General features: G+C 42.5%; 1 protein-coding gene across 1 annotated transcript in view; it reads right to left on the bottom strand.

Moving 5' to 3' along the window:
• Positions 1–36: 36 nt before the first annotated feature.
• Positions 37–18628, bottom strand: part of UBR4 (ubiquitin protein ligase E3 component n-recognin 4) — a gene marked incomplete at its 5' end in the record, with an annotated part of 57006 nt that continues 38414 nt past the window's right edge. The window contains 26 exons of the mRNA XM_029083669.1: positions 37–261; positions 1052–1171; positions 1401–1508; positions 1938–2065; positions 2469–2556; positions 4909–4989; positions 5116–5313; positions 5721–5842; positions 6264–6437; positions 7497–7578; positions 8338–8479; positions 9116–9225; positions 9739–9896; positions 10394–10523; positions 11234–11361; positions 11753–11837; positions 12223–12313; positions 12537–12880; positions 13331–13459; positions 13597–13722; positions 14223–14361; positions 15498–15737; positions 16797–16990; positions 17125–17212; positions 17766–17851; positions 18507–18628. The exon at positions 18507–18628 is cut by the window's right edge and continues 8 nt beyond it. Coding sequence (XP_028939502.1) covers positions 37–261; positions 1052–1171; positions 1401–1508; positions 1938–2065; positions 2469–2556; positions 4909–4989; positions 5116–5313; positions 5721–5842; positions 6264–6437; positions 7497–7578; positions 8338–8479; positions 9116–9225; positions 9739–9896; positions 10394–10523; positions 11234–11361; positions 11753–11837; positions 12223–12313; positions 12537–12880; positions 13331–13459; positions 13597–13722; positions 14223–14361; positions 15498–15737; positions 16797–16990; positions 17125–17212; positions 17766–17851; positions 18507–18628 — 3638 coding nt within the window. The remainder of the gene's footprint in view (positions 262–1051; positions 1172–1400; positions 1509–1937; positions 2066–2468; positions 2557–4908; positions 4990–5115; positions 5314–5720; positions 5843–6263; positions 6438–7496; positions 7579–8337; positions 8480–9115; positions 9226–9738; positions 9897–10393; positions 10524–11233; positions 11362–11752; positions 11838–12222; positions 12314–12536; positions 12881–13330; positions 13460–13596; positions 13723–14222; positions 14362–15497; positions 15738–16796; positions 16991–17124; positions 17213–17765; positions 17852–18506) is intronic.

An 18628-nucleotide genomic window follows, 5' to 3' on the forward strand; every position in this document is an offset into this window, starting at 1 on the left:
AAAAAAAAAAGGTATGGACTTGTCAGTACAACTGATTTAATGTGCTTTTAGTTGAAATATGACAACATACTTATCAAAGTTACAGTAGGGCTTGAATCGATCCACCAGAATCTGCATTTTCTCCATCTCCCCAAAGGACAGGTACGGGATGATGCGTAACAGGCCTTGCAAGACACTGAGATTGGAACGGACAAAAGTGCTGTTAATCTGATCGAGCAACATCACCAGCTGATCTTTGTCACCAGTTAGGAGGAGGTTACCCTGCAAAGGAAGATGATAATGATTTATGTTCAGGAATGAATCTAGAAAATCAAGAAAATCCTCACTCTAGTAGCTGGTAGGCTACTCCAGTCTTGAAGCATTAGAGCTTTAGACCCTGATAAAACAGCCTGATGAAGAACAAAACCCTGCCTCGTTCCCTAATATCTCAAGAAATGGCTGTAACAACTCCTCTAGCTGACAAATGACTTCTTCCACTATTAAATACTTTTCTGGCTGTAACAACTCCTCTAGCTGACAAACAACTTCTTCCACTGACTATTAAATACTTTCATAGTCAAAAAGGTCTATTCATTCTAGCCCAAAGGACGTCAGCTTCCTATACACCAACAGTTTCAAAAGATTACCAAGAAACTTCTCATTCTCATTGTAGTTCAGATATTGCTTTTACTCTCAATTAGCTGGAAAATCAATCATGTTTTCAACATGTACGAAAACACTCAAAAAAACAAGGCAGAGCTGTGTCTTTTCTTGTCTTTCTCTGGCCTATGGCCCAAAGCAGCAAGGAAGGGATCCAAGCAGTGCCTAATAATCCCCACCCCAACTGTGCAAGAATCATTCAGAAGAAGCCTTGCAGTGCTTTTGGTTCAGGGCACTCCTCTTGTCCTATCTCCAAGGCCTGCTAAGACATGCCAGCAAGCGTAACAAGGGTTAGACTCCCATTTAGGACACTTCTACATCTCCCAAAGCTCAGCATCACTGTAATATGACATTTGCAAGCCTTGAATCGCAGTCAACATTTCCATTCGTGTACTGAGCCCCAGGCACCCACCTTGTCCTCACTCAGAGGTTCTGCGTTGGATTCATCCAGTATGATCTCCATTATACTAAGCACTTGTTCTGCCACGGCTGCTCCTCCGCTGTCCTTACTTTCCTGCTCAGCCACCAGAGCCTGGAGAAGATGGCAGCAGTTATTGTAACACCAGCAGGAACTGGTTTAACTGACCCACACGCTTCCACTCACTACCAGATAAGGAATGGCTAACAGATAGTTTGCAGTGCCAGTCCAGCAATATTCCAGATCTCTTGTAGTTATCACAAGGCAGCATGACAGTCAGAGGTAGTTTAAATTCACTGGAGTTTCTTGGAAAATACTTTATGGAAGTCCAGGTTGTCCTTACCAAATTAAGAGTTCCCAGCATGACATTCAAAGTGTTCATCTCTGGCTTGACCAACTGCTGGCGATTTATTTTCACCTTCACACAGTAACTGAACAGTTTTAACAGCACCTACAAAATACAGAGAATATGTTCTCTACCATATCTTCAAAATGAGTTGGAGGATTTTGCTGAAACTAAAAGCACCTGATAATAGAGCTAGTTTCCAGACTTCTGGGGTAAAGTACAAGCCAGACTTTTACACCAATATTAACCTTAGGACAGCTTTGGTTATCAAGTAACAATCACTCTAGCCAGACAGGTTTTAGTCTTACCAACTCCTCAGCTTCTACACACTTCAAAATCTTTGCAAAGAATTGTTAACCAAGAGGAATGGGAGAGGGAAAGAAGGCACTTCTCAGCTTTTAATGAATTAGTGAATTGAAACCTCTGCTCCAACACTTAAACTGCAACACAAGGCAGACAACTGAACTTCACTACTGTTTGTAGCATTTTCCAGCATGTAACTCTTGATCCCAAAGAACAGAAGCTGAGACTCACAGTTAAGAGGTGGCGGCCTTGTTTGAAGTCCTTGATTCCAGTCAGTCTGTTGAGCATGCACTCCAAGCCTCCACACTGGGCCATGACACCTGCCATCTTATAAACTTCTTCTTCATCCTCTTCTTCATCTACAGGACAGACACAGATTGTGAAGAGAGGAAGCAGCTACAACATGGCAAGCTTGTGCAGCCCACAGGGGACAAAACAGCGAAGCAAAACCAGAGAGCACAGTAGGACACATTTACTAGCAGTTCAATACACTTCAATTCTATCAAATTTGGAAAGAAATATGAACAGGAACACGAAGAAGGGCCAAGCAGAACGGTCCCGTGCCATGTAACTCTTCATGTTTGAAGTACAGACTTAAAGCACTGTTAAAATCTTCCTCCACTCTGGGTGGAGCAGGTAAATGTAGCAAAAGCAACGTCAATCAACTTTAAGCTCGGTGCTGTAAGGATAATAGTGTCATTGCTTTGCAGTGAAACTCAGATTTCAAATTTAATCCCAGCTTTCAGGAGACAAGTGCATTACCAGTAGTGGAGTCAAGAGATTCGATGAATTCCTCAGTTGCATCTCCTAGTAACCCTCGCATGCGGTAAATGATCCTCATCGGCTCCCCCTGCAAGAGAGGAAAGCACTGTATTAACTACAGCTCTGTGGACACTCACATACTAGTCCAACTCTTGTTACAGTGTGTAACAGGCACTCCAGCCTCAGTTCTCCTTTGTTCTGTTTTGACTGTGGATTGTAACACCGAGAAATCTTTCACTCCCTCATTCTCCCCTTCCTGAGATGAATTAAAAACAACAGTTAAAGCCACCACCTGCAAAAACATCAACAAGTCATTGATTGGTCTGTTCAGTTTTTCCTGGCATTGCCAGTTAAATGAACAGGCTGGTAATAAACAGTCTCTTCCTTCTTACATCTCCTCCAACAGTTTCCTTTGGCACCAGTGAAAGATCTAGCCAAGCAAAACATGTTCATCCTTAGAGAAACGCCTGCTTTCCACAGTAACCTTTCCCTCTGAGGGTATTGCACAGCATACCTGGGAAACAGGGATCAGGCACTGCCCAGCAAACGAAGCAGGAGAGGCTAATTGCACGAGTGCTTTCAAATAGATAAAATCTACAGTGATGGAAAATGCAAGAGGAGGAATAACAGGCAATTTAATGAGCTTTCAGTAAGACAGTATATTACTAAAATGATACAGCCAAACTCACTGAAGGATAAGCTCTGCTTTTACCCTGGGAAAGGGTTGGTTTTCCAGATGTGCTTCCAGCTGGAAATACTGACAGCATATCACTAAACTTTCCATTTTAATCCATAGGTCTGAATAAAAAGCAGAAAAGAAAAATCCCAGATTTGGGAGCAGGAGACCTTGTGAGAGAAAACCTGTCAGAGAGCACGCTAAGCCTAATGTGGAATAAGCAGTGCTTAATGTCACAGCAAATACATAAGCACAGGGAAAGCCCCGGGGGGAAGATCTGCTCAAAGGCCACGCTAGAGACCAGCAATTAACACCACAGGGGCCCTGGTAAAATGGCAGATGAACAAAAAAAAGCCAGTGAGAGACAAGGGAAACAAAAAGAGGCCTGAGGTTGCGTTCTTGTACGCTTGTCTATTTCCTAGGGAACATGAGCTGCAGCTCCAGAAGCGCTGTGCGGAGGTGTGCACAAAGGGAGACAGATGAAAGCTGTTCAGCGACAGGAACGCTGAGCAAACTCTGCCTTTCACCACCAGCTCTGCATCCTGGGAGAGCTGCGTGTCAGCTACAGCTCAGCATCTCCCAGGAATGGCACCTCGCTGCTCCGAGCTGGCAGGCAGGCTGGGGCAGCGTGTGCAATGATTTCCCTCAGTAACTTGATTAGAGTTCAAATTAGAATTCACAGATTAAGTCCAGGACCTCAGTTCTAGTACTAGGTTGGTACCTCACTAAAAAATTATGGCTGTTACCTAGCTTGGGGCTTGATTTTGCACAGTACAGAAGGTTTTTTTACTTAAGTAAAGCTTGATGAGAAGCATTTTCCCATATCATAATTCACTGAAAACAGACATTTTGTCTGAATTCTTCCCCACAAGCACAGCAAACATGGTTTCAGCAAACCGAGGTTTTGGTCAGAGGTGACTGCAACGCAAGAGTAAATGAGGAAGGAACAAGAAATGTTGGGCAAATCAGTCTTCTGTTATGATCTCAAGTGCCACTAGCAGTGCCTCTAAAGAATATATTCATAATGGGTAAGATTTAATCTGATGGATTCTTTCTCAGTGGGAGTTTATTCTAGTGGCTACAAGAAAAGGAAGAGCTTGTTCTGGACCACAACCACCTCTGGAAAAAACTTATTGTGAGATGGTGGACTAGTCACTTAAGACTGTTGAGTCCATTTCTTCATCTGAAAAACAGGCAATACAAACTACTGAGAGCAAACAAGGGAGGATGAAATCTGTCAAGTTGTTGAGATCTCCACATGAAAAACACAACAGCAGAAGTGCAAAGTAATACAGAGAAACGCTGGATGTTCCCTCTGAGTAAATAACTTTGGCTCATCTCTGAAGCACAGATTGATGGAGCAATCTGGTGTCCCTGTCTGTACAGACACGTTAAACTGGCACATACAGATGGAGTGGGAAACGTGCTTTGAAAGGCAATGACACAAAGTTCAGCTGTTTCCCCAAAGGAATGTCAGAAAATTTCTTCCTCAGGAAGACAGTTCACATATCTGATACTCCACACAGCAACGTTCAATAAACTCACCTGGGTCAGCATTATGTGCTTTTAAATCACTTATGTTGCAGATTTGAGTAACGGTCTATCCTAAGGGAGCACAAAAAGGTGCTGACCCATTATGGCCAAGAAATTATATGCCAAAAAATAAAGCCTGACTTGTGTGATTTTTATTTTTTCCCTCCATTTTTTTGTTAATATCAAGGACAGGTGCTTTGTGCTGTTAACACAGATGAAGATAACACACACCTCATTAGTGGGACACCACACCTTCTTGTAGACCTCAGCCACAGGCAGATCCAAACTGATGATTTTATTGTTCACCAAAAGCTGAAAGGGAGAAAATAAAAAGTCAAGAACAAGCTCACACTGCATCACCATTCTAGCAATCATCAGCTGCCTAGAAATGGCACCCCCACACATCCGTGCAAGAAATCCACACTTGTGCTTTCTCACCTCCATTCCACTGTCATCCTCCAGCAGAGCCACCAGGTCACAGTCCTGACAGATTTTGTTCTTGATGTCCCTCATGAGTGGCCCAATGCCAGGCTCATTACTGCTGTAGGGATTTCCTGGCATTCTGCCCTGTAAGAAGTCTTCCTGCTGGGGATCTTTCTCCAGAGTTACAAAGAACTCAGTCACTTCATTCTCTTCCTAAAGAACAGCAGCAGAGACAGAGTGAATAAGTTTTCTTGTAACCACACTCCCATTTTTATGGTAGCAAGTGACAGGATCTCCCTAAACCTTCAGCCCTTTCACCACTGGTACATCCTGTTGTACATTGCCACACAGTTGGCATTTAGAGGACATCTGGTATCACTTAGTAAGCAAATTCCTCAGCATGAAACAATACTACTGGTTCTGCTTTTTTGCACAGAACATGCCACAGCAGTGAACCTGAACACTAAAACCCCCAAATGGTGCACTCTACTACTACAGTTCTACACTGGCTAACAGGAAATCATCATTGTAGACACTATTATTTTTTTTGTGGCAATGCAACTCTCTTTTAAGAAGTCTGATTTTTATAAGCAATGCCACAGCCAACTCTCTACACTTACAGGATAGATAATACTGCAGAGTCTCTCAAAGATGAAGACTGGAGTCCTGTAGTCATCAAGGCTGTAACGTTTCGCAGTCTCTATACACACTGCCATAAATGCTTTGGTTTCAGATTCTGTGCCTGTCAAGAAACACAAGTATTAAAAAAGACACAGGAGTCAGTTTTACAGGTTAAATTTTAACTCAGGATACACAATAAATCCTGCCACAAGCAGCACACTTTGGTGTCCTCTTCTTTTGCATATCCACTAAAAAGATGAAAGGCAATTTATTGGTATGTTTATTAGGAAAAGCCTTTGGATGCTTGGGCTGCAGTAAAGCAATCCCATAAACAGGGGGAGGTTTAAACTCCTGGAAAGTAAGAGATTACTCCAGGAATGTTATTTACCTTCTCTGTGCCAAAAGGAAATATCAGAAGGTCCAAGCCATTAAAAACTCCTCACTATAGCAGACTTTTAGAAAGAAGTTCCTTGTGCAGCTCTATCTGTTTTTTCATCTTAGTTGACCCAGACTCTGGATTTAGGGAACTAAGGTGGCTTTACCTGTTGTCATATCCTCCAGCATCTCCAGCAGCATGTCCTGGGTTTCATCGATCAGCTTTGTTCTCTGGACCACTAACTTCCTCAAACACAGGTAACCATTCAAGACTGTACCCACCAGGCGGCTTTTGAAGTGCCTTTTGATGGACTCCACCTCCACGAAGGAAGAGAGAAGACCTATAAAGCAATATATAGGAGTGTGTTTGATTTGTTAGCCCTAAATTTCCAAAGCAATGAGATGTTCAGGAAGTGGGAGTGTGTTTGATTTGTTAGCCCTAAATTTCATGTGGCCAGCTAACAGGGCATAATATCATAAAAACAGCACAATTAAATGGCTTGTTACAACTCCCATTGTCAGTCTGTGGTTTAAAGCTCACTTGTATGAACGGAATGGTTGGAGGCAAAAACCCTGGCCTGCAAGAGCTGCCCTGTACATTAAACCACGTGGGACCATGGTGAGGGAATGAGGAAAGGATTTAAGGAGTTTTCTAAATGCTTGATACAAAATCTGCACTTTTCCACGTTTTTCAGTCACAAGATATTTCAAAATCAAATGACTGCTCCCCTTCTAATATCTAAGCTGGTTCTGACGATGTGACAGCAAGTGTGGTATGTGACTTCACAGTTACATCACCAGACTGGTCACTTCTATAATAAAAAAAAAAAATCAGTAAACATTTGAATTCTTGCCCATGAAAAGTATCAACATACTTTTTCTTGCAAGAAGTCAGGCTTTATGAATTGGTCCATTAATTTTTGAAGAACATAGAAGAGGATACAAAAAAGAATGACCTAGTTAATGATACATTTCCATTTCCAACAAGTTTTTGAAAAAACTATACCCTAGAAGATTCAAAAAATAAAAGCTACCATAGAATAAGTAGGTAGAAAACAACAGGTTTTCTGCTGAAACACAAATGAGCAGTGTTTACAATGGTCCCAGGATTTATACTGTACAATGAATGTAATTAAGAAATGGAGAAGAAAAGTGATACGATGAAGTTTGCTCAGGATACATTATCACTGTTCAAGTAACTAAAAACTCAAACTGATCACAAAAAAAATATGGAAAAATCCATTTAGGGATTAAGTGTTCAATTGATTACAAAAATCCAGTGCTGACAATTGCAAAACACTGAATCACATCTCTTTGAAATTCTGCTACGTGCTGTTACAGAACAGCAATCACCCCATCTCTAATCCTACTACAGGACTTGTGTTGATGCCACCAAATACCTGTGAGGCTCTTCAAGGCATATCCCTGCTGCAAATCAGTGCTGAGTGTCGCTTCCTCCAAGGCAAGTAAACGAGCTATTTCCTGAAAATAATTAACAAGCCCATTAGGATAAGAACTTGCAATGCCAATGATGATTACCTGGCCAAGTGTCTAACAGAGGGTGCAAAGGAACACAGCAAAGAGAGTCAGACACAGAGAAACCAGAACTGCAATGCAGCATGGGGAGGGAAGGGGGAGAGGAGAGAGAAACTACTCCAAACATCCTCCTCATTTTTTCCCTATACCTACCTACTACCACTGCTTTGCTCTAGTGGCCCTCCATGATGGGCTCAAGGCCACCATGAACATGGAGGGTGTCATCTGCCTCTTTGGAGTGCACCAGGGATCACCACAGCAAACTCTGAAGACCTAACACTCTGAAAACTGCAATTTAAAATGCGATGCTTCTCCAACAGGCCACAATTCACACTCAAGGAATGGCAGCACACCTAACCCTCCCCTGTCATTAAGGGCTTTTGGAGTCCAGTCTGGTAGTTAAGACAGTTTCCAACTTGGACCTGGTGCCAAGACAGTGTAACAATATTTATACCCCTTGGTACAGCTGTCCCCAGAGCAGTTAATTAACATGTACAGCCAGTTTGCACTGAGGAATGCTACACTTGGGGCTAAAACCACTGTGTCTGGAGGTGATAGTGCAGAATTGTGAACTTCATAAATCCAGCAAGGGTCAGCAACAGCGCACTGGATGAGAAGACGAACATTTCAGAGCAAAAAAAGCCAAACTGACAGGTCAGGGACAAGCTTTCTGTTTCTATCTAGTTCCTCCACACAAATCCATACCTTAGTGATGAGGCTGCCAATGTAGGGCAGAACCCCCCTGGCTGCCAGGTAGACCTTCCAGTGGGATGGTTTGATGAGTTTCTGATACAGGGCCAGGTACTCAGCAGCACACTCGCCAGCAATGCTCAGCTCATCCAGGTAGCTAGGAAAGAGAAACAGAAGCTGATGACCATTTCACAGTAATATCAGGTATTCACAGCTTAAGGACACCATGGAAAGAAAGGCCTCCAGAAATCTATCCACCCTGTTGTCCTCCTAGCTAACAGCATATTACTTGATGGCTAAAGTGGTATTTTGTCCCAAAAAGGAGCTCCCCAAATGTGCTACTGGCATCAACTGGGGTAAGTTATGTCACAGGAGCTGGAAGAGTTTACCCTATTACTTTGCAGTCTAAGAGGCAGGGGAAACGTCCACGCAGCTGAATGCCATTTGCTTACCTCTAGAAAAAAGCACAGACCTGCAATAGCTTCTTGTCAGGCAACAAAAAAATAAAAAAGGTCTCCCCAAATCCACACCACCCCAGCTAATTAAGTTTTCAAATCCAGCCCAAAAAGACACACAGACCTGCAATAGCTTATTGTCAGGCAACAAAAAAATAAAAGTCTCCCCAAATCCACACCACCCCAGTTAATTAAGTTTTCAAATCCAGCCCAAAAAGACCTGTAAACCAGAGGTATCCAAGGGAGAGGTGTGAGAAAAGTTGGAAGAAGGGAGAGATTCTCATGGGAATGGAAGAAAAATAATCCTGGAGCTGCCAAGTGTGGCAACACGGAAATACCTTGTCAGGAGATCAAGGACCTGCTGTTTGCGGCTGGGGATGGTAGCCAGAGCTTCCACAATAGTACACGCAGCTTGTCTTGCAGCTTGAGTGGCAGGAGTAAAGAGCACCTAAGACAAGAGCATTAATCATTTGATGTGTACAGATAAACTAGTGATATTTTACAAAAAGCCACAGCACACATGAGAACAGTTTGGTGACCAGGTGGCAGCATTCTCTCGTTCTTCCAAACACTGGATTCTGTGAGAATGCCTACTGTGCTCACCATCAAAATGCTTAAACAATGCACTGTGCAGGTGACATACTAATCCACCCATAAAAGAAGAAAACTTTTACCCAGGATCTATGAAAAGTCAAAATGTAGACAAGCAGACAAGTAGGAGCACGGTGGCAATTAAAAGCTCAGAGTTCAAGAACATACAGACTACTGGATAAATGTTTAGATACAGTACTTTTGAGAGAACAAAGCTACAAATCTGACTTGGAATTAGATGCAGTCAGCACAATCTCCCCAAATATCACTGCTCATATAATTTGCAAAGTGCATAAAATGCAGCAAAACAATAATCTCTGACTGTTAACTCTGCCCAGCGCGTCCCACTGGAGTTTTCACCCACGTTTACCTGTCGCAGCCAATTGTTGTGTCCCAGCTTGAGATCCAGAGGGCAAGTTCTCTTCCCACGGCGACTCATGAACTGTTTCCATTTCCAGACATATTTTTCTGACAAGTAGAGCTGGTGAAGCTCAGCTTTACTGGGAGATTTCCCGTTGGCATCTATACCTGCAATATTGAACACAGCTCAAGACAACTGTCAGCAGCTATTCACTGCAGACTGCCATTGTATTTTTTTCTTCATACTGGAACTCTCCAAATTCCAGATGAGAAGCTGAGCAGCTTTTCATTCCTTCCTGCTGCCATTTTCACTTCTGCATGGAGCTATGTTCACTTCCAAGCCAGATGCAAATCCTATAGCTTCTCCAGGAATTCGATCAGCTTTTCATTTGGCTGCTATCATTTTAAATAAGCAACAAATTTCATTTTTTACATTCCCCTGGTTATCTCCAGGCACAGTGCATTTTCTGCTCAGGGTTTGAGCAACACAGCCTAGAAAAGTCAGTGCTACCATCTCTAAGGACTACCCAGCTAAGTATGAAGATGGTATCAGATGTCACGGGGTAGAAACCAACACAACTCTACAGAAGTATATTCCTTATTAAACCTAGAGGGACATACATGTTCCTTTACAAAATTGTACAAAGCTAAAAGCACAGGACTACCTCGGGCAGGGAGGCACTTTTTCCAAGCTTCATATGATGCTTTGGGATCCCTCTTGAGCCACAGCTGAGCTTGTGCATGGATTTCATTGCTGTAAGGCTTCACAGTGGTGAGAGCATCCACAGGCACATCCTAATAAACAAAAAAGCTCTATGATTCTTCAGAAAGCCACAGCCTACTCCCCTAAGAGCAACTCCTGGAGGTGAATCACTGGTTGTGTCTGCTCCATGAATAGGTAGATCCAACTCTTGGACAACAGCAGGGTACACAGTTTCTGTTAATGATGAAGCTAGAGAGATGCCTCATTCCAGTTACTACTGAAACATCAGTAAACCTATTGTTGACATCCACCTGTGATCATCAGACAGCTAGCTCAAAGCAGAAACATACCTTCTGCCTTGCAGATGTTACCCTCAATTACAACCAAGGAGCAGTCAATCAATGTAATTTTTATCAGAAATGTAGCTCTGTATTTAAAAAAAATCTGAGTCAAAGGTACTTGATTCTACAAAGCTGTTGAAAGTACCAAAAGCTTGCCCAAAATAACCAAGGTGTAGCTTTGAAGTAGCTCTTTCCTCAAACCTCAAATCTGAGGGGAAAAAAACCAAAACCTGGTTTTGAATAGTAGTGGTCAAAGCCACTAAAGGACAGTAAAAAATGGAAAGCAGTTATCTCTAATTTGCAGTCTGCAAAGACAAGAGTCATAGGATTTGTGCTGCCCCAGTAACCGTGACCAGGAGAAGCAAGCCTTGGCTTCCTCATGGTTATTAATCACCGAGATCAGTGTGCCAGACTTTAATCAGCAAATTTTCAGATGCTTTGCTCAGCATCTAAGGCAGTACCTTGTTCTTCTTGCTGGTTGGAGCAGGTGGCTTGATCAGCTTTTGAAGAATGCGCAGGCACATGAGGGTGATGTTTTCAACAACCACTGGAGTCTTAATGTTCACTGCCATCAGAAAGAGACTGAGAGCTGAAAAACAGACATAAAAAGTTCATGCCTAAGATCTGCAGATAGTACAACTCTATACAGCACTTTAAAAGCATTTAGAGTTAGGTAAGACTCACACCCTCAAGCAAAACTATCACATTCTCATGCAGCCATGGATGGAAAACAATTATTTTCTACCACAGAAACAGAGTCTTGCCATCCTTCCCTTTACACCTCCATCTTTCTACTTCTCAGCACTCCTGTTTCACGAAATGCATTACCCCAAGACAAAGCCATCTGGTACTAACTCCATGTTTAACCCTGATCACAAGATGAGTTAGCATCTGTTCCCTTCCTTAAAATCTTACTATAGTGCATGGACCTGGGTATAGCATTTTAAAATAAAGCTTTCACACTAGCTGTTTAAACTCACCACAACGTAGTCGGAGGTCCCAGCAGCTGTCTTCCTTCGAGATGGAATCTGTTAGCAGCAACATTTCATACTGGAGGCTGCTAGCCTGTAACACAGACACATGTTCAAAGGCTTAAGAAGTCTTGGTGACCCAGCTGTTCTTTTTGCCTTCTGATATTTAAAAAACACGGGTTCAGAATACATCAATCTAAGTAAATTAAATCCCATGTCCATTTGGGATGACTGGCAATCTATTTGAGAGAGCTGCAAGCAACAACCAAGACAGGCTGAACTGCCTGAGGAAACTTAGGCATACACCTAATCACATAATTTTGTGCTTTATTCTAATGTTTATCTTAATTTCTGTCAAGACACAAACACCTTCCATATTACAAACAGACCATGGTAAGAGAGAAGATGCAATGATTATAATACACCAGCAACTGCAGAGGGGCAGAAAAAAGAAATAGGAAAATGCTGGAATCTCTCACCAAGTCTGGATTTGCCCAGTGTCCCTTCAGAGCTGCAGAAACCTTCCCAATGATTAAGTCATTCATTTGTTGTGTGGCCTCTGGATTGTCCCTAATTCCAGAAGGAAAAAGAGAACACTGTTATGCTAAATACCAAAAGCTCCTGGGATTTCAGCTTAGTTGATAACAAATGTACAAGCAGTTACAGTCTAGTTTGCCGACGTAACATATCCCCCCTATAAAGCTTCTCCTTTCTGATCCTGCATTTACAAGCACGTGCTTTCCCAGAGTTGACTGGAAGTCAAGAGGGCTGCCAAGAGTGAATCAGATCGAACCTGGTCAGAAGGCACATGAGCTGACGGACCTCCTCCCGCATAGTGGCTGCGCCCCGACGCAAGTTGTAGTCAAAGAGCTCTCGGATAAGACCCTGGGACACAAGGATGTGCCTGATGGCAGAGTTGGTCGCCAAAGCCCGGAGCAATGTTATGCAGTGTTCAGTGACAGCTGAGGCACAGCCATAGCATTTAGTCGATGACGTGTGGCCACAGCCTAAAACAGACAAGGCACGATACTGGCTGGCAGTAAATGTGGGTTGGACAGTGGTTCGTGAGGACTTCGTTGCTGCCTCTCTCTGTTGGAGATCATATTCCAGGAGCTCTTTTCGAGAGGCAAAGACTTTCTGAAAACACAGAAAAGGAGAAATCTAAGTTATGTGAGGCAGCACATAATTGTTAAACTTATGCAAAGGTTATTTTCACTGTGTATTTTGCAGAGAAACATTTTTAACCAAGTATCTGAAAACCTGAAATCCTTCATGTCAATGGCAGACTCGGGAAATCCATTAGAAATATCAGTCTAACTCCCACTTATCTGCCCTGTTTAAGGGCTTGTTATCTACATTACGTGCAAGGTAACACTGGAAATCTGACAAATCCATAGCATTAACAGTAAGTACAGCTTTTAGAAATTATTATTTTGTTACTTCCCTGAAAATATGCAGCTGATCACCTATTGTTAATGACGTCATTAAAAACAGAATGGCAACATCTTACTTTCTATTTCTGATAAGCACTGTATCGGGTGACAGAAGAAAACACAGGACCCAAATTCAAATCAAAGCACATAATACCTGGATGATTTTGGAAAGTTCATCGAAAGAGTTCTTGCAGTCACCGCAATACTCCTGGGCTAACTGGAGTATGTATCTATTCACGCTAGCTGAGGTAGAACTGATCCCTCCACTACTACCAGATTCATCCTGGAACAGAGGGGAAAAGAAAAAGGAATCATGGAAGCTACAAACAACAACTGCAGAACAGCATCTGAGGCAAGGACCTTTAGTTGCTCTTGGCCAGTGACTCATCAGTCTGGGGTTCCATGCAAGATCCTTGTTACCTGTGGCTTTTCAGGAGCTGCCTCATTCACTTTACACAGAAGGTTTTCCAGCTGCGGTCGATGTCCCATTAGCTGGTGATACACTCTGTCAGCCTTGTCCAGGAGAGTGTTGATATTTGTTACAGCCTAAGAGTAAAAAAGGAAAGGAAACTCTCATTTTACGTTCAGACACAATTTTTAATGCTACAGAACTACAACCACCAACTCCAAGTCTTCTGTCTCTTTTGCCTTTGTCAAAAAAAACAACCAACCAGAGATCCTGCACCCTACTTCTGCCCCGAGTCCCACTCTGCTGACACTATACTCAGCACACTCATCCTTTGGGACAGGCCACGTAGTGTAACAGGTTCTTCATTTATTAGCAGGGCTCCTCAGATGGGATGGTAACATGTACACCCCCTTGTAAAGTAAAGAGAAGAAGTGCTAGATAGCTACTCCATAAGTAAAGCACTGAATTGTGTCCTTTGATGAATTACTTATTTGGTGGAGCAAGGCAGTATATAAGGAATGTCAGCAAGAAGCCTTGAAGGAGTTACTCCCAAGAGGGATGGACCTCTGATGACCCTGCATTGTTGACCTGGCCAAGAGATACAGCATTTCATTAACAAATCTGCTATTAGTCTCACCTTCTTTCGATCCTCCTCATTCTCGATGGGATCCACTGCACAGCAAGGCTTGGCGTACAACATGAAGTCAAAGCGGGCGTATTTACAGAACCCGCAGGCGTTGCAAAGGAAGGGATCCTTCTCATCGTAATTAATGGATCTGAAAGGTCAAAGAATGCAGTCGAGCTTTACCAAGGCAACTAAGGCAATGAAGTAACTGGTCAATGGACGCAGTAGGTAAAAGAGGACAGCCCTTAAAATGTCTAACCTACCAAACTGCTCTGGGGAAGCCACGAGTGAAATACATGAGGTACATGAGAATGAAAACCTACAAACCAGGCAACAAAAGAAATCCTTACAAAAGTGGTGCCACGTTCTGGTTGGAAAAAGCAGACACAGATGTGAATTCGTTCCTAACAATTCTACTTTAACTACAGTAATTCCCAGTAGAACATCAGACTAGGGCACTGTGCCCTTTACAAAAACACAGATAAAAGGAAACCATTTTGTTTTCTAAGGTCTAGGCTTTCAATAGCTTTCACTCTTTACCCAGTTGCAGTGGGACTAGCTACAGCATACTTATTATCCTGTTGCAGACTAGAGTAGCATGACACAAACTCATTTCTAGCTCCCACAATTCAAGAAGGGATATGGAAAGCTTTCATTATACCAGTAATCAGCTGATCTACGGAAAGAATCTGCTTAACACCTTGAATTCCACGAGGATTAGAGAGGAATATGGGACAACAGTGAGGGGAGAAGAGATAGCAGATAAGGAGACAAAAGTCACAAAAGAGAAGGATTTATAACAGTGCAGTGAAAGCTTGAATAGCACACAGTAAATTACGCCCTGAGCCCTGCTCTGAATGAGGAGAGCACAACAAAAGCTCTGAATAGACAAGCGAGCACTGTCCGTCCTGCGCGCTAAGTCACGGATCCGGTGGGGAAACCCCCCTGCAATCATATAATTGAACTCCAGCCTTGTGCCCTTGAACAGACAGGCCAAAAATAACCTCCTCCTGGGAATTTTCTTTTTTAAACTTCTGTGGGCTGGAGCAGAAACTTCTGTGTTCTTTCAGTATTGTCGTATCAGGTTTCCTTTGTTAGCTTGTATTAACATTAAATCCCTGTAAGCCTGTTTTATACTTCTCGACTAATTTGATTGTGCGGTTGTATTAACCAGAATCATGTATTTCAATAGCAGGGTATTTTGTTGAACATTCAACATGGGCAAGAGAACAAGGGCTGTGTAAACCCCCAGCGTTGGCTCCGTGGGGAGGAAGGAGGATGACGTACCTGCACTTGTGGCACTGGTACACGTTTTCGCCGCAGTTCCCGCACACCCCCGGGTTGGCTGGGACGGACGCGCTACACCGAGGGCACTGCAGGGTCTCCGTGGAAGCTTGGTAATTCTCATAGAAATCTGCAAATTCAATCATCAGGTTTGAAGCCACAATGGGAAGTGGCAAATCAATCTTCACCTCCGTCTGGCCTGGGGTCAGCTGGACTTTTTTAGCTTTGTGCCAACGAGCCGGCCTGGGAAAAGGAAAGAAAGCGGGATGGGTTTTGAGTGGGGAAGTTCCCTCCCTGCCAGTGTACAAAGAGAAGCCAAACACAACCGTCTCGGCTCCAAATCTACTTTAAATGGGATGAATGGAGAGCAGTTCTAGGATTCATTTCCTTAGCTTCTGTATTGACATGATATGTAGCCAGAAATACATTTTAAGCCTTTATCCTCTTCATAGAGAGAGACTGTTTAGGATTAAAGAGCTGTTGATGCCTCACGGAAAAAACTTTAATTCTACAGACATTTTCTAGGGATTTTCACCTCCATTTTTTTTTATTAGTAAGGACATTTGCATGAAAACAGGATATTTATTTCTAAAGATCTCATCTGCTCCCACACTGCCTATTCTCAACCTGAAGTCAGAATCCTCTCTTTGTGACATCATAATCCTCTCCACAGCAGCCACTTGTGATGTCACAGAGGATTAAGACTTCAAATAAGCAATAAGCGGCAGGCACAGATTAATCCCTAAGCCAAAGAGATCTGATTCTGGTGAGAACATCTCAAGAAGTAAGAAGGGAAAGCATATAAAGCAGAACTGGCTCCAGACTTGAGCAATGTATTGAAAAGGAGCCATTTTTCATGGGTAAAAAAGCAGCAACCAAGAGTTAGGCCATCCAACTTTTAATTTTAATTCTGCTATCTGGCTTCAAACAAGTCATGCTAATGCTTTCTGCATTTCTGGACATGCTGCAAGGTCAAAATCCCTTTCAGAGTCAAACTCTTCAGGAGATGCTCCTGGTATTAATATTGGTTTCCACACAATTCAGTTAGATGCTTAAACCTGAGTCTGTACAAAGTTTGTGTATACAAATTTTACAGGCATATCGCAAGCTCTAGGTGATATTTGGTTCTTTTCTTCAACAATTTCTTCTAGGAGATTCAGGACAATCCCACCCAGTGTGGCCTGACAGTGATGAGTAATAGTCTAAGAAAGAATATCAGCTGAAACAAGAAACCAGGCACCTCAACAGCAACTGTAATGTCAGATTCAGAGACTTGCACACAAACCCCATGGATGAACATACTTGTTTTTCAGCTCCACTATGGCTTGCACTGTCCTGTTGTTGTAATAGAGGTTGATGGTTCGGACCATTTTGGTTCGTTTCAGGTCTCCTATCTTCACTGTCACCTTGCTGATGGTGTGGCTGCCAATCAGTTTCACCACTTGCTGGGTGGTAGTGTATCGCGTGTCCACTTTAATGGAGGAAAGCTTGATGTACTGAGAAGGCAAAAACAAGGACACACTGTCTATATGATTACATCCTAAAATACACAGAAACATAGCAAATTATGCTGCTGTAAACAGCTTGGATCCCTATGATAGGGAAGGGTTTAAGAATAGCATTTACTTACACAGAAGGGAACCTCTGGGTTGTTGCAGACAAGGCAAGGATCGCTCTCCAGGTAATAGCCATCAAATTCCACCAGCCCAGACAGCGTGCTGGAATGAGGGGAAGAACACCGACATGTGTAATTTGGTATTCACATCACTGTGTTTTAAACACAAGCCATTCAATCACTAATGTTTTAGTTTACCTGTCGTCTCTAGCCCCAGATTTCATAACACAAGCATTACAATGTAAAAGTACATTGAAAATTACTGTTTTTCACTAGGCAGCATTTTAAAATAATTACTAACTACCAAGGTATGACTAAGAACACAGCACTTAATTCTGCAAGTTTACACACACACCACTTAATTCTGCAAGTCTATATTCTCCAATTGTTCCTAGTATTTTGTAACATTTACCAAAAATGAAAGCAATAAAAGCTAAAGCCAAACTACCCCTGATAGCACACGGAATGTCACGTTTTTCAGACAGCAGAAAGGAATCTGCTCTTCTCCTGAGGCCAGCTGCAGCAAGCACGCAATCTCAGCAGGGGTCCTTCCTCCACCACAGTTTTATTAGAACAATTGTGTATTCCCCTGTGGATGGAAGCTCTTCTGCTGAAAAGCCCTTTAGTGGAATGGATCAAAGTCAGAAGTAACTCACTTGTAAATGTTGGAGTTAGGGTGGTTGGTAAGAATGTGGTTTTGAGTCCGGAGGATCTCCACGGCCTTTTGGGAGTATTCCTTCAGCTGAAATACAATTAGGAAAATACTGTCTTCTCAACTGTTTTTTTTTTTTATTGCTACAAAGACATAAAGATATCTCATCTTGTGGTGTTCCAGGTCCCCCAGAAGATGCACACACTACACACACAGGAATTTATGTGGTTAAATCATTACCCAGAAACTTAACAGATCCTAAAATTAGACCTTTACCACAATAACAGTGCTATTTGTCAGCCAGTCACTGCAAATGCCTGCCAAGATTCATAAGGCATTCCCAGCTCTTTAAACATACACATGCAAGTATTAGTGCGTCTAAATTATTTGTTCCCAAGGCCACTGGTCCCCTAAGAAATTCTACCACTTCCTTTGTTCAAAAGTTGTGGTTACAAGAGACTTCTAAGAGCTGAAATATCAAAAATCTAAAAATTAAAGCTAGCAGATAAATGTTTTTTCCCAGAAAGGTTTCCTGTGGGAAAGGAGTTTTCTTCTAAATTAAAATAAATAAATAAATATGTCCACAAAATAATAAAACAAAAAATCCACACTCCCCATTTTTTTAAGGACCCTGCTCTTTTGACAGAAAATCTGTCCCAGCTGTATCACAAACAAGCACTAACATAATTCACAGGAAGCAGCAGGACCGGGGATGCTGTATCTCCGTTTCAGAACGACACCGTACCTTTTTCTCAGTCTGCTGTGTTTTCAGAGAGAAGTATCCCAGGAGATCTACAAACTGGGCAGCCTTTCTTCCATAGGCTGGAAGTTCAGGCCAGATTGACCACATGAGATCCAACAGTAATT

The sequence above is a fragment of the Antrostomus carolinensis genome, unplaced genomic scaffold (genome assembly GCF_000700745.2).
Source record: "Antrostomus carolinensis isolate BGI_N321 unplaced genomic scaffold, ASM70074v2 scaffold13792, whole genome shotgun sequence".
Classification (NCBI taxonomy): domain Eukaryota; kingdom Metazoa; phylum Chordata; class Aves; order Caprimulgiformes; family Caprimulgidae; genus Antrostomus; species Antrostomus carolinensis.